This window comes from Petromyzon marinus, chromosome 77, assembly GCF_048934315.1.
Source record: "Petromyzon marinus isolate PM22_M1 ecotype Great Lakes invasive population chromosome 77, UKy_Petmar_22M1.pri1.0, whole genome shotgun sequence".
Classification (NCBI taxonomy): Eukaryota; Metazoa; Chordata; class Hyperoartia; order Petromyzontiformes; family Petromyzontidae; genus Petromyzon; species Petromyzon marinus.
Window position 1 is genome coordinate 564,226 of NC_133743.1, and position 13,409 is coordinate 577,634.

General features: G+C 51.1%; 1 protein-coding gene across 1 annotated transcript; it reads left to right on the forward strand.

The window, feature by feature from the left end:
- Positions 1 to 763: 763 nt before the first annotated feature.
- Positions 764 to 2,730, forward strand: LOC142907296 (receptor-type tyrosine-protein phosphatase gamma-like). The gene is made up of 2 exons (XM_076056624.1): positions 764 to 928; positions 2,382 to 2,730. The coding sequence occupies exons 1-2, from the start codon at positions 773 to 775 to the stop codon at positions 2,718 to 2,720; spliced, it is 495 nt and encodes a 164-aa protein (XP_075912739.1). The 5' UTR covers positions 764 to 772; the 3' UTR covers positions 2,721 to 2,730.
- Positions 2,731 to 13,409: the final 10,679 nt, after the last annotated feature.

Consider the following 13,409-nt stretch of genomic DNA (forward strand, 5'->3'; position numbering starts at 1 on the left):
GGCAGTGCCAGGCTAGGTGCACCCTGCGGCTACTGGGCAGTTGGGGGACAGTCCCCCTCCAACAACAACAGCGGAGGGCTGAGGAGCGAAGCTCACAACAACGAGCGGAGCGCAGGCAGATAAAATGCAGCCAGTTGGCATAGTAGGGGGCACAGGTGGTGCATCGGCCAGTCATCTCAGTCAGTCGACCCGTGGCACCTGGGTCTGCCCCGTGACCTCCTGCCAGCGGGCGTTCGACACTTCACGTGGCCTCAGGGTGCACATGGCCTGGCACAAGCGTCGTGGTGACGTCACCGCCACTTAGTGGCGAATGGCGGTTGTTGTTGTTGTGTGTGTCTACCTGTGTGTGTGTACTGTGTGTGTGTACTGTGTGTGTGTACTGTGTGTGTGTAGTGTGTACTGTGTGTGTGTGTACTGTGTGTGTGTACTGTGTGCGTGTGTACTGTGTGTGCGTACTGTGTGTGTGTACTGTGTGTGTATTTATTAATAATTATTAGTTATCAACAATTTCAGTTAATATTGATTATTTATTAAGTATTCATAGTAATTGTTTATTAATATGTACTCACAATACGTATTATTCATCAACAATATAAATCATTATTCAGTAATTATTAATAGTCATTCATCATTATTGATCAACAACACGCGTATTATTAATCATCACGAAAAATGATTATTGATCACTCGCTATTATTCATTCACACGAATTTTGCCCCGATCTGATTGCTCCACCCCCCCCCCCCCCGACCTAGGCACGAACAGCAGCGTGATGGCCCCGAGCCTGCAGTCGTTTGTCCCCGGAGCGCTCGAATCGTCGATTGCCGGGCCCTTCTACCGATACAGCGGCTCCCTCACGACGCCCACTTGCGACGAGTCGGTGATCTGGAGCGTCTTCCAGGCGCCACTCTTTCTGGGGCAGGCACAGGTGTGGAGTGTGTGTTAGTGTGTGTGTTAGTGTGTGTGTTAGTGTGTGTGTTAGTGTGTGTGTTAGTGTGTGTGTGTGTGTTAGTGTGTGTGTGTGTTAGTGTGTGTGTGTTAGTGTGTGTGTGTTAGTGTGTGTTAGTGTGTGTGTTAGGTGGGGAGCGGTAGTGTAGCGGTTAGCGCGCTGCGCTATGAACCTGGCGACCCGGGTTCGATTCCCGCTCACGGCCAACACCAGTGACGATTATCTGAACCGGTCCCGGGCCTCCCCTAGGTCGACTCAGCCTCAAATGAGTACCTGGTGCAGTGTGTAAACATTGCCACTAGGGAGACAAAGGCGGTCGGGCGTGGTGCTGGCCACCCACCCCCTCGTGTACCGTTCCGGCCTTCATAGGTGCTCGCTAACAGCACTTGCCCCTACAGTCTGTTACAGGCTATACGGGGGATCTTTGTCTTTGTCTTTGTTAGTGTGTGTGTTAGTGTGTGTTAGTGTGTGTTAGTGTGTGTGTGTGTTAGTGTGTGTGTTAGTGTGTGTGTATGTGGTCCTGGACCGGCTCCAGTTTAACAGCAGAGGTCCCACTCCGAATCAGTCGAGCGCCAATATCTTTTCATCGGTTGCGTAACGCTGTGTGGAAGCTACCTGGTCTGTCGCTTCACACTAAGCTTCGGGTCTTCTCGGCCACGGTCGTTCCCTCCCTTCTCTACGCTTGCGAAACGTGGACCCCCCCTAATGGAACATCGTCGCCGGTTAGAAACATTTAGGCTGGCCTGCCTACGATCCATCCTAGGTTTAACCAGACTGGATTGTGTGAGGAGCTCACAAATCCCTTGAAAGATCTGGGCAAGGTCCCATCGGTGAGCTCCTCCGGCGGGCAAGGCTGCGATGGCTGGGTCATGTAGCCCTCATGCCCAGCCACCGCATGCCCAAACAGCTTTTGTTCGGCCGGATCGAGGGGGCTAAACTCGCGCGGCACAGGCTAGAGAAGAGATGGAGTGATGTGGTACAGGAGGACGTGGAGCTGAGTGGACTTGCCAATGACCGGTACCAGCGGTGTCAAGATCGGCCTCTGTGGAGGAGGCTCGTGAAGGACGCTACTGGGCAGTTGGAGGTAGTCGCCCTCCAACAACAACGGAGGGCGGAGGAGCGACGCTCACAACAACGAGCGGAGCGCCGGGTGGCTAAAGCACAGCAGGTCGGCACAGTAGGGGGCACAGGTGGTGCATCAGCCAGCCATCTCGGTCATCTCAGTCAGTCGACCCGTGGCACCCGGGTCTGCCCCTTGACCCTTGACTTCCTGCCAGCGGGTGTTCGACACTTGACGTGGCCTGAAGGTGCACCTAGCCTGGCACAAGCGTTGTGGTGACGTCACCGCCACTTAGTGGCGAATGGCGGTTGTTGTTGTTGTTGTGTGGTAAACCGCTGCCCGAACTTCTCACCTGCCCGCACCGCCCCACAGCTGGATCTGTTCCGCACCCTCTTGTACTACGACGCCGAGGGGAAGGAGCCGCTGGTCAACAACTTCCGCCCCGTCCAGAACCTGGGCAGCCGTGCCGTCTACTACACGGGGACCGCCAACGCCACCACCACCGCCTCCACCAACGCCACCACCACCGCCTCCACCAACGCCTCCACCAACGCCACCACCAACGCCACCACCAACGCCACCACCCTCTCGCCGGCCACAGCATCGCCCACAGCTGCAGCGCCCGGCCAACACCCTCCGTTGCCCGGCCTCACCACCTCCCTGCTCATCCTCGCATCGCTGCTCACCTGGGCAGCCGGCGCTCACCTGTAGAGGTGGGGGGTGGGGGGTGGTGGGTGGGTAGGGGGGGGGGGTGATAGGTGAGGTGGGTGATGGAGGACTCTCTCCTGGTAGGTGACGTTTCCACGCACAGGTTGACTCACCTGTACGTGAAAGACTCACCTGTACGTGGGGGGGGGGGGGGGTGGAGGTTTTATCTACAAGCGGTTCCAACTCCTGCCGTAGAGAGTTGACTTGGCCCATCATCCTCGTCATCCTCGTCATCCTCGTCCTCCTACCAGCGGTCGATGACGACAACAACAAACAAACGAATTGGCACCACCTCCTATTTGTGCAAATGATCTTTTTTGGCATCCGTCCTGAGCCGTTGCCATAGGAATGTGGAATGTCCATCAACGATTTTCTTTTTAACCAACAAAAATTTAAAACCTCAACGTGACCTTGACCTCAAACACAGCCGGTGGAGGGGGCAGTCAATCGACCAATCGGATGTGAGAGATTATTGATACGTAGGCGGCCAATCGCATGGCTGCGTGAATCCGTCCAATCCCTGAGGTCGTTCGCTAAGACTCCCCCCCGAATTCTGACGTCAGACTGACCCAACCCACCACCACCACCCTCTAACCTTTGACACTTTTTAAAAATGTGTGCGTTTTTAAATGTTCCGTCTCTTCGTAATTAAACCTGTTCAGGAAATTATTAGACACGCATCTGATTCGCGTTCACATGCCTCTCAACCCCTTAGCAGTGCTGCCCTGCCTTATAACAGACCAATTCAGAACTCACTGGTCACCCCGTGCCCCTTTATAAATGCAATGTGGTGAATACTTGACCAGTGGTAGTGGTCACTCTACTGACCACTGAGAAGTCACCCTAGCTGGCTAAACACGGCTGTAGTTGTCACTCTACTGACCACTGAGAAGTCACCCTAGCTGACTAAACACCACCGTGGTGGTCACTCTACTGACCACTGAGAGGCCACCCTAGCTGACTAAACACCACCGTGACGGTCACTCTACTGACCACTGAGAAGTCCCCCTAGCTGGCTAAACACCACTGTGGTGGTCACTCTACTGACCACTGAGAAGTCACCCTAGCTGGCTAAACACCACCGTGGTGGTCACTCTACTGACCACTGAGAGGTCACCCTAGCTGGCTAAACACCACTGTGGTGGTCACTCTACTGACCACTGAGAAGTCACCCTAGCTGGCTAAACACCACCGTGGTGGTCACTCTACTGACCACTGAGAAGTCACCCTAGCTGGCTAAACACCACCGTGACGGTCACTCTACTGACCACTGAGTAGTCACCCTAGCTGGCTAAACACCACCGTGGTGGTCACTCTACTGACCACTGAGTAGTCACCCTAGCTGACTAAACACCAACCGTGGTGGTCACTCTACTGACCACTGAGATGTCACCCTAGCTGACTAAACACCACTCTACTGACCACTCTACTGACCACTGAGAAGTCCCCCTAGCTGGCAAAACACGGCCGTGGTGGTCACTCTACTGACCACTGAGTAGTCACCCTAGCTGACTAAACACGGCCGTGGTGGTCACTCTACTGACCACTGAGAAGTCCCCCTAGCTGGCTAAACTCCACCGTGGTGGTCACTCTACTGACCACTGAGTAGTCACCCTAGCTGACTAAACACCACCGTGGTGGTCACTCTACTGACCACTGAGAAGTCCCCCTAGCTGGCTAAACACCACCATGGAGGTCACTCTACTGACCACTGAGAAGACACCCTAGCTGACTAAACACCAACCGTGGTGGTCACTCTACTGACCACTGAGTAGTCACCCTAGCTGACTAAACACGGCCGTGACGGTCACTCTACTGACCACTGAGAAGACACCCTAGCTGACTAAACACCACCGTGGTGGTCACTCTACTGACCACTGAGAAGTCACCCTAGCTGGCTAAACACCACCGTGACGGTCACTCTACTGACCACTGAGAAGTCACCCTAGCTGACTAAACTCCACCGTGGTGGTTACTCTACTGACCACTGAGAAGTCACCCTAGCTGGCTAAACACCAACCGTGGTGGTCACTCTACTGACCACTGAGAAGTCACCCTAGCTGACTAAACACCACCGTGGTGGTCACTCTACTGACCACTGAGAGGTCACCCTAGCTGACTAAACACCACCATGGAGGTCACTCTACTGACCACTGAGTAGTCACCCTAGCTGACTAAACACCACCATGAGGTCACTCTACTGACCACTGAGAAGTCCCCCTAGCTGGCTAAACACCACCATGGAGGTCATTCTACTGACCACTGAGAAGTCACCGCTGGCTGACTAAACACCACCGTGGTGGTCACTCTACCGACCACTGAGAAGTCACCCTAGCTGGCTAAACACCAACCGTGGTGGTCACTCTACTGACCACTGAGAAGTCACCCTAGCTGGCTAAACACCAACCGTGGTGGTCACTCTACTGACCACTGAGAGGTCACCCTAGCTGACTAAACACGGCCGTGGTGGTCACTCTACTGACCACTGAGAAGTCACCCTAGCTGGCTAAACACCACCGTGGTGGTCACTCTACTGACCACTGAGAGGTCACCCTAGCTGACTAAACACCACTGTGGTGGTCACTCTACTGACCACTGAGAGGTCACCCTAGCTGGCTAAACACCACCATGGTGGTCACTCTACTGACCACTGAGAAGTCACCCTAGCTGACTAAACACCACCGTGGTGGTCACTCTACTGACCACTGAGAAGTCACCCTAGCTGACTAAACACCACTGTGGTGGTCACTCTACTGACCACTGAGTAGTCACCCTAGCTGGCTAAACACCACCGTGACGGTCACTCTACTGACCACTGAGAGGCCACCCTAGCTGGTTAAACACCACCGTGGTGGTCACTCTACTGACCACTGAGAAGTCACCCTACTGACCACTCTACTGACCACTCTACTGACCACTGAGAAGTCACCGTAGCTGACTAAACACGGCCGTGGTTGTCACTCTACTGACCACTGAGAAGTCACCCTAGCTGACTAAACACCACCGTGGTGGTCACTCTACTGACCACTGAGTAGTCACCCTAGCTGGCTAAACACGGCTGTAGTTGTCACTCTACTGACCACTGAGAAGTCACCCTAGCTGACTAAACACCACCGTGGTGGTCACTCTACTGACCACTGAGAAGTCACCTTAGCTGGCTAAACACGGCTGTAGTTGTCACTCTACTGACCACTGAGAAGTCACCCTAGCTGACTAAACACCACCGTGACGGTCACTCTACTGACCACTGATAAGTCACCCTAGCTGGCTAAACACCACCGTGACGGTCACTCTACTGACCACGGAGTAGTCACCCTAGCTGGTTAAACACCACCGTGGTGGTCACTCTACTGACCACTGAGAAGTCACCCTAGCTGGCTAAACACCACCGTGACGGTCACTCTACTGACCACTGAGTAGTCACCCTAGCTGGCTAAACACCACCGTGGTGGTCACTCTACTGACCACTGAGTAGTCACCCTCGCTGACTAAACTCCACCGTGGTGGTCACTCTACTGACCACTGAGTAGTCACCCTAGCTGGCTAAACACCACCGTGGTGGTCACTCTACTGACCACTGAGTAGTCACCCTAGCTGGCTAAACACCACCGTGGTGGTCACTCTACTGACCACTGAGAAGTCCCCCTAGCTGGCTAAACACCAACCGTGGAGGTCACTCTACTGACCACTGAGTAGTCACCCTAGCTGGCTAAACACCACCGTGGTGGTCACTCTACTGACCACTGAGAAGACACCCTAGCTGGCTAAATACGGCTGTAGTTGTCACTCTACTGACCACTGAGAAGTCACCCTAGCTGACTAAACACCACCGTGGTGGTCACTCTACTGACCACTGAGAAGACACCCTAGCTGGCTAAACACCACCGTGGCGGTCACTCTACTGACCACTGAGAAGTCACCCTAGCTGGCTAAACACCAACCGTGGTGGTCACTCTACTGACCACTGAGAAGTCACCCTAGCTGGTTAAACACCACCGTGGTGGTCACTCTACTGACCACTGAGAAGTCACCCTAGCTGGCTAAATACGGCTGTAGTTGTCACTCTACTGACCACTGAGAAGACACCCTAGCTGGCTAAACACCACCGTGATGGTCACTCTACTGACCACTGAGTAGTCACCCTAGCTGACTAAACACGGCCGTGGTGGTCACTCTACTGACCACTGAGAGGTCACCCTAGCTGACTAAACACCACCGTGGTGGTCACTCTACTGACCACTGAGTAGTCACCCTAGCTGGCTAAACACCACCATGGAGGTCACTCTACTGACCACTGAGTAGTCACCCTAGCTGGCTAAACACCACCGTGGTGGTCACTCTACTGACCACTGAGAGGTCACCCTAGCTGGCTAAACACCAACCGTGGAGGTCACTCTACTGACCACTGAGTAGTCACCCTAGCTGACTAAACACCACTGTGGTGGTCACTCTACTGACCACTGAGAGGTCACCCTAGCTGACTAAACACCACCGTGGTGGTCACTGTGGGGAGTGATAGTGTCGTGGTTACCGCTACAAAGCCGGCGACCCGAGTTCGATTCCCGCTCACGGCCAACGCCGGTGACGATTACCTGAACCGGTCCTGGGCCTCCTCCCCTAGGTCGACTCGGGTTCAAAAACGAGTCCCTGGTGTAGTGCAGTAAACATGGCCACTAGGGAGACAAAGGCGGCCGGGCGTGGTGCTGGTCACCCACCCCCTCGTGTGCCGTGGCCGGCCTTTCGTAGGTGGTGCTTACTCGCTAACAGCACTCGCCCCTACAGTCTGCCAAAGCTACATGGGAGATCTCTGTTTTTGTGAGCGAGATGGCGTGCGTGATCTGCAGGTGAACTTTGCACGAACTTGCACGAACGAAGTCGATTTTAAGTACGGTACGGCGTTTGCCCCCTAAATCGGATGAACTCTAAACTATTTTTTTTTAATTCCACCACGTGTAAGGCCCACTATCGAGCTGCTATAATAGCTGTGATATTTCAGATAGCGACCTGGCTATAGCAAACGCCTCGCATATACAGGAGGTCGTGGGTTCGATCCTGATCCTTATGCCTGCTGCTGTATACAGGGTGCTTAAAATAAAAAAAAAGTTTTTAACACTTATACGAGACTCTCGTTTTTTAATGGAAAAAGAGCTGGTAACAATAACACCGTAACATGATCACAAGTGGAATGTTAATAGCTTCAAAACGTCAAAGAGTCTCCCAATTAATCTTGGTTCTTTCCGTAAAGTCACATAGAAGGGAAGCAATAAAATAATAAAAAAATATTAAACGATAAAATTGTCACGACGTTTCGACTGCAACACAAAGCAATCATCATCAGGTGTGAAAACCAAATTGTTCTTGCTGTGGTTTTCACACCTGATGATGACTGCTTGGTGTTGCAGTCGAAACGTCGTGATCATTTTATTGTTTTATATTTTTATAGCTTCATTATTTCCCTTCTAACGTGGTGGTGACTTTACCGAAAGAACCAAGAATATGAATCCCTGCAGTCACGAAAGCTTTAAATCAAAATTTAGTCTCCCAATTGCTCGTCATCGTTGTCAACCAACGCCCGGAGCCAGCTCCAGGTGGTCTCCAGAACCCTTGCGGTGTTGTTGCAAATTCTAGATTTGAAGCTTTCGTGACTGCAAGGATCCACACTCTTTGGTTCTATTCGGTAAAGTCGCGTCGGTGAAAAAATAAAACAACCAAAATTCACGACGTTTCGACCACAACTCAAGCGGCCTTCATCAGGTGAAGGGATCAGGCTGTCTGGAGGTCAGCGCTGTCCTCGAGACAGCCTGATCCCTTCACCTGATGAAGGCCGCTTGTGTTGTGGCCGAAACGTCGTGATTTTTGGTTGTTTTATTTTTTCGCCTACGCGACTTGTTGCAAATTCTCAGAAGTGTTAAAAAAAACATTGTTTTTAAGCACCCTGCGTTTGCCTCTCTCTCTCTCCCCGTGGTTGGTCGCGTGGATTTTTATTCTCTCTCCCGTGTCCCACCCCTGAGGTTTTTCCACATTTGAGAAACACGACTCTTTAGAGTAACCTGGCTTCGGCTATGAATGCAAACTTTGACGTGAAACTTCCGCGACGACTGCGGGAATTTTATATTCTTGGTTTTTTCGGTAACGTCACGTCGAAATAAAAAAATAAAAAAATACAATTAAAATAATAAATACATTTTAAATAATAAAATGTAAAAAAAAAACCCACACTCAAATAAAATAGTAAAAATAAAATGCAAATTTTAAAACGAATTGAAAATAAATTAAGCGAAACACACGCTCGCAACGTTTCGATCGCAACACATAGCGGTCTTCATCAGGCTATGAATTCCTCAAAAGAGCGCTACACAGCATGGCTCAGCGGGGCTTTATAAATGTTCGCGTCATGGTGATGATGATGATATCGGCCGATTCGTTGAGCCGCGAAGCATTTGTTGATGGCCTGGTCGCCTCTGAAGAAGAGCTGCACAGCATTGTTCAGTGGGACCTTACCACCTTGACAAAATAACCAAAAACAAATAGTTTAGTTTATAGTTTAGAGCGTGAGACATCACGACACACGCGCAGGTGACACTCCACCATTTCTTTTGGGGTGGAGGGGAGGAGTGGGGGAGTGGCAGACCCCTTCCGTGGAGAGAGGGGAGGTGGGTGGGGCGTGCGTGACGTCATCGTGACCAGAGCCAATGGGGCGAGACCGGAAGTTGTCACGTGACCCGGCACGGACGACACAACGGCGCGACGGGCCGACTTCGGGGAGCCGGTGGGGGAGGGGAGGGGCAGGCGAACCGCTCACGGTGAAAATTTCAACATGGGGGGAGGGGGGGCTAACTTACGGGTGCCTAATTAACGTACGGTGTAGCAGGGACGTGCGGTCAGGGGAAGGCAGGGGGAGAGGCAGGGCCTCACCTGCCACATGCTCCGGTGAAATTAGCGGTCACGAAAGTAACACAAAAAATAAATAATAATAATAATAATAAAATAAATATTGAGATTTTTTTTTCCCCCACTGATCTGCGTTATGAATGTGATTTCCGTACGATTCCAATCATTTTTTTCAGAGTCAAAATCGCCAAATTCGCCGAGCCCCGCCGCAAATGCAGGAAGAGACGAGAGGTGAGGCAGCGGCGAGCTCAGCCTCCCCTCTGATTGCGCAACCCCTCCAGTAACCGGACCAATGTAACGTTTGTGGGCGCCTTGGTCCCATGCCCTCGCCTTCCACACCCCAGGAGACTTACGTGATACACGAATGCGTACGAAGATGTTCAGGCTCGCTGGCCTCGTCGTGAAACTGCGATGGAAAAGCACCGGGGGGAGGCAGCCATCACGTCTGCCTCACCTGAGGCGGGACGTGCCTAACACGCCCCCCCCTCCCCGCCGCCCCTCAGCTAGGCCACGCCCCCCCTCCATCCGTGAGGCCACGCCCCCCCCCATCCGTGTGGCCACGCCCCCATCCGTTAGGCCAGCGTGTGAATCTGGCTCTGACACTCGCCAGTGCCTCGCCAGCCACTGACCTCGCCGCACGTCACTGCGTTGTAGTACTCTGCACGCGCGCGCGTGTGTGTGTGTGTACGTTGATCTTCTTCGATTTAAAGCTTTCGTGACCGCGAGGATTCGTCTTCTTTGGTTCTTTCGGTAAAGTCACCGCCACGTAGAATGAGAATAAAATAATACATTGATAAAATAAAATAACACCAATAAAATTCTCACGACGTTTCGGGCCACAACGACACAAGCGGCCTTCATCAGGTGACAGCGCTGTCCTCCAGACAGTCTCGTCCCTTAGCTTAGCTGATTGGAGAATTTATATATAGTTTATTGATAACATTGAGGTCATTTATATTTTAGTTTTTTATTGGTTCACTATGTAGTATTCATTATATATTGTAGTGTATACACAGTTACTGTGAATAGCTCAGATGTGTAGGCCTTGACTTCAACATAGCCATTTCTGTGACCAGTCACAAGCTAATCACTCAGTTATTTCAATGCTAAATTCGCCTAGTTATTTCAATGCTAAATTCTCCTGTTTGATTTGTACTAGGTGCCTCTGTGAATGAATAAGCTATTTCTGTGACCAGTTACAAGCTAATCACTCAGCTATTTCAATGCTAAATTCTATGCTAATTCCTTTGTCAAGGGGTGCCTCTGCAGATGTGTATGCTTTAACTTAGCTATTTCAATGCTAAATTCTATGCTAATTCCTTTGTCAAGGGGTGCCTCTGCAGATGTGTATGCTTTAACTTAGCTATTTCATTGCTAAATTCTATGCTAATTCCTTTGTCAAGGGGTGCCTCTGCGGATGTGTATGCTTTAACTTTAACATAGCCATTTCTGTGAACAGTCACAAGCTAATCACTCAGCCATTTCAATGCTAAATTATATGCTAATTCCTTTGTCAAGGCGCTTTGTTTCTTCTCACACAGCTTAAAGGTCGCGATCTGAGCGTGGATTTTTCACTCCAGCGCTGTCCTCCAGACAGTCTCGTCCCTTCACCTGATGAAGGCCGCTTGTGTCGTTGTGGCCCGAAACGTCGCGAGAATATTTTATCGCGTTATTTTATTTCATCAATTTATTATTTCATTCTCATTCTACGTGGCGGTGACTTTACCGAAAGAAACCAAAGAAGTTGATTCTTCTTCTTTCGCACCTTGACGTAGACTTCATCGGAGGTGCAAGGGAGTGGGGCGGGGAGGGGGGCGGTGGGTTGGAAAGCACGACAGACCGCTCCTCCCCCCCCCCCCGCTGTGTCCGTTCGAAGGGATCCGTTCGTCGGTGCAGGCGACGATTTTGAAAGGCGCGAAGGGAGAGGCGTTCGGGACGTACGGCTCACGTTGAACGCCGTCGGCGCCGTACGTAGCCAACAGCGCGCTCCAATCGGGAGGTTACGCCGGTGGGGCGAGATGAATACAACGGAACGGAACGCGACAGCGAGCAGGTCCGTGAAGCAACGGGCTTGTCAAATCCGGATGGTGATGATGATGATGATTCATAATCAAGGTTTTTGTTGGGTTAGATCGCGTTGATTTATAAATGTGTCGTAACCCTCCACCACCCGACACGGCCAATCGGCAAAACAAAAAAGTGTCACGTTGACAAAAGACAAAATAGTTCACTACTTTAGCCCACCGGTGTGTTGAAGAGTTAATCCACATTTGCTGATTGGCCGTGTCGGGTGGTGGAGGGTTACGACACATTTATAAATAAACGCGATCTAACCCAAAAACCTTTATTATGAATAATAATGGTCGCGAAAGCCTACTACGTGTTAAACTGGTGATGATGATGATGATGATTTCGAAGCGTGCGCATCTCCCGATGGCTTCCTGATATCGGGAGGGAGAGCGTTCCAGACGGGCGCGGGAGCGCGTCTGGAAGGTTCCGTAGCGATGAAGCGGTGACCGCCGTCTTTGTCCGATGGCAATCCGAAAGCCGCTGCCGCTGCTGCTGCTACTGCTGTTGCAAGGATGACCGGAGGAGTTGGCGTGACGATGGTTCATGCTCCTTGACCGAGATGGGCGAGGGAATTGCGGTTCATTTGTGGCAAGGCACTTCGTGTGTGTGTGTGTGTGTACCTGTGTATTGTGTGTGTGTGTGTGTACCTGTGTATTGTGTACGTTGTGGGGAGCGGTAGTGTAGCGGTTAGCGCTACGCTGCGCTATGAACCTGGCGACCCGGGTTCGATTCCCGCTCACGGCCAACACCAGTGACGATTATCTGAACCGGTCCCGGGCCTCCCCTAGGTCTACTCAGCCTCAAATGAGTAACTGGTGCGGTGTGTAAACATCGCCACTAGGGAGACAAAGGCGGTCTGGCGTGGTGTTGGCCACCCACCCCCTCGTGTACCGTTCCAGCCTTCATAGGTGCTCGCTAACAGCACTTGCCCCTACAGTTTGTTAAGGCTATATGGGGGATCTTTGTTATCTTTGTTTGTGTACGTGTGTGTGTGTAATGGATGTAATAAGTAACGTATCCTGATTCATGATGATTTCAATAAAGACGTTATATAGCAGTCGCATCAAACCTTTGAAGGCAATAAAGACACCATTACCACGTGTGTGTGTGCCTGTGTATTGTGTACGTGTGTGTACCTGTGTATTGTGTACTGTGTGTGTGTATTGTGTACGTGTGTGTGTACCTGTGTATTGTGTACTGTGTGTGTGTGTACCTGTGTATAGTGTACTGTGTGTGTGCGTGTGTGTGTACCTGTGTATTGTGTACGTGTGTGTGTACCTGTGTATTGTGTACATGTGTGTGCGTACCTGTGTATTGTGTACATGTGTGTGTACCTGTGTATTGTGTACTGTGTGTGTACCTGTGTATAGTGTACTGTGTGTGTGTGCCTGTGTATTGTGTACGTGTGCGTGTGTATTGTGTGCGTGTATGTGTACCTGTGTATTGTGTGTGTAATGGGTGTAATAAGTAACGTATCCTGATTCATGATGATTTCGATAAAGAAGTTATATAGCAGTCGCACTAAACCTATTAAGGCAATAAAGACACCATTACCACGTGTGTGTGTACCTGTGTATTGTGTACGTGTGTGTGTGTGTGTACCTGTGTATTGTGTACGTGTGTGTGTACCCGTGTATTGTGTACGTGTGTGTATGTACCTGTGTGTTGTGTACGTGTGTGTGTGTAATGGGTGTAATAAGTAACGTATCCTGATTCATGATGATTTCAATA

Bases quoted from the DNA above. Each gene is read 5' to 3' on its own strand.
- LOC142907296 (XM_076056624.1), top strand. From the start codon at position 773: ATGGCCCCGAGCCTGCAGTCGTTTGTCCCCGGAGCGCTCGAATCGTCG. The intron at 929-2,381 runs GTGTGGAGTGTG...ACCGCCCCACAG, and splicing joins TCTTTCTGGGGCAGGCACAG to CTGGATCTGTTCCGCACCCT.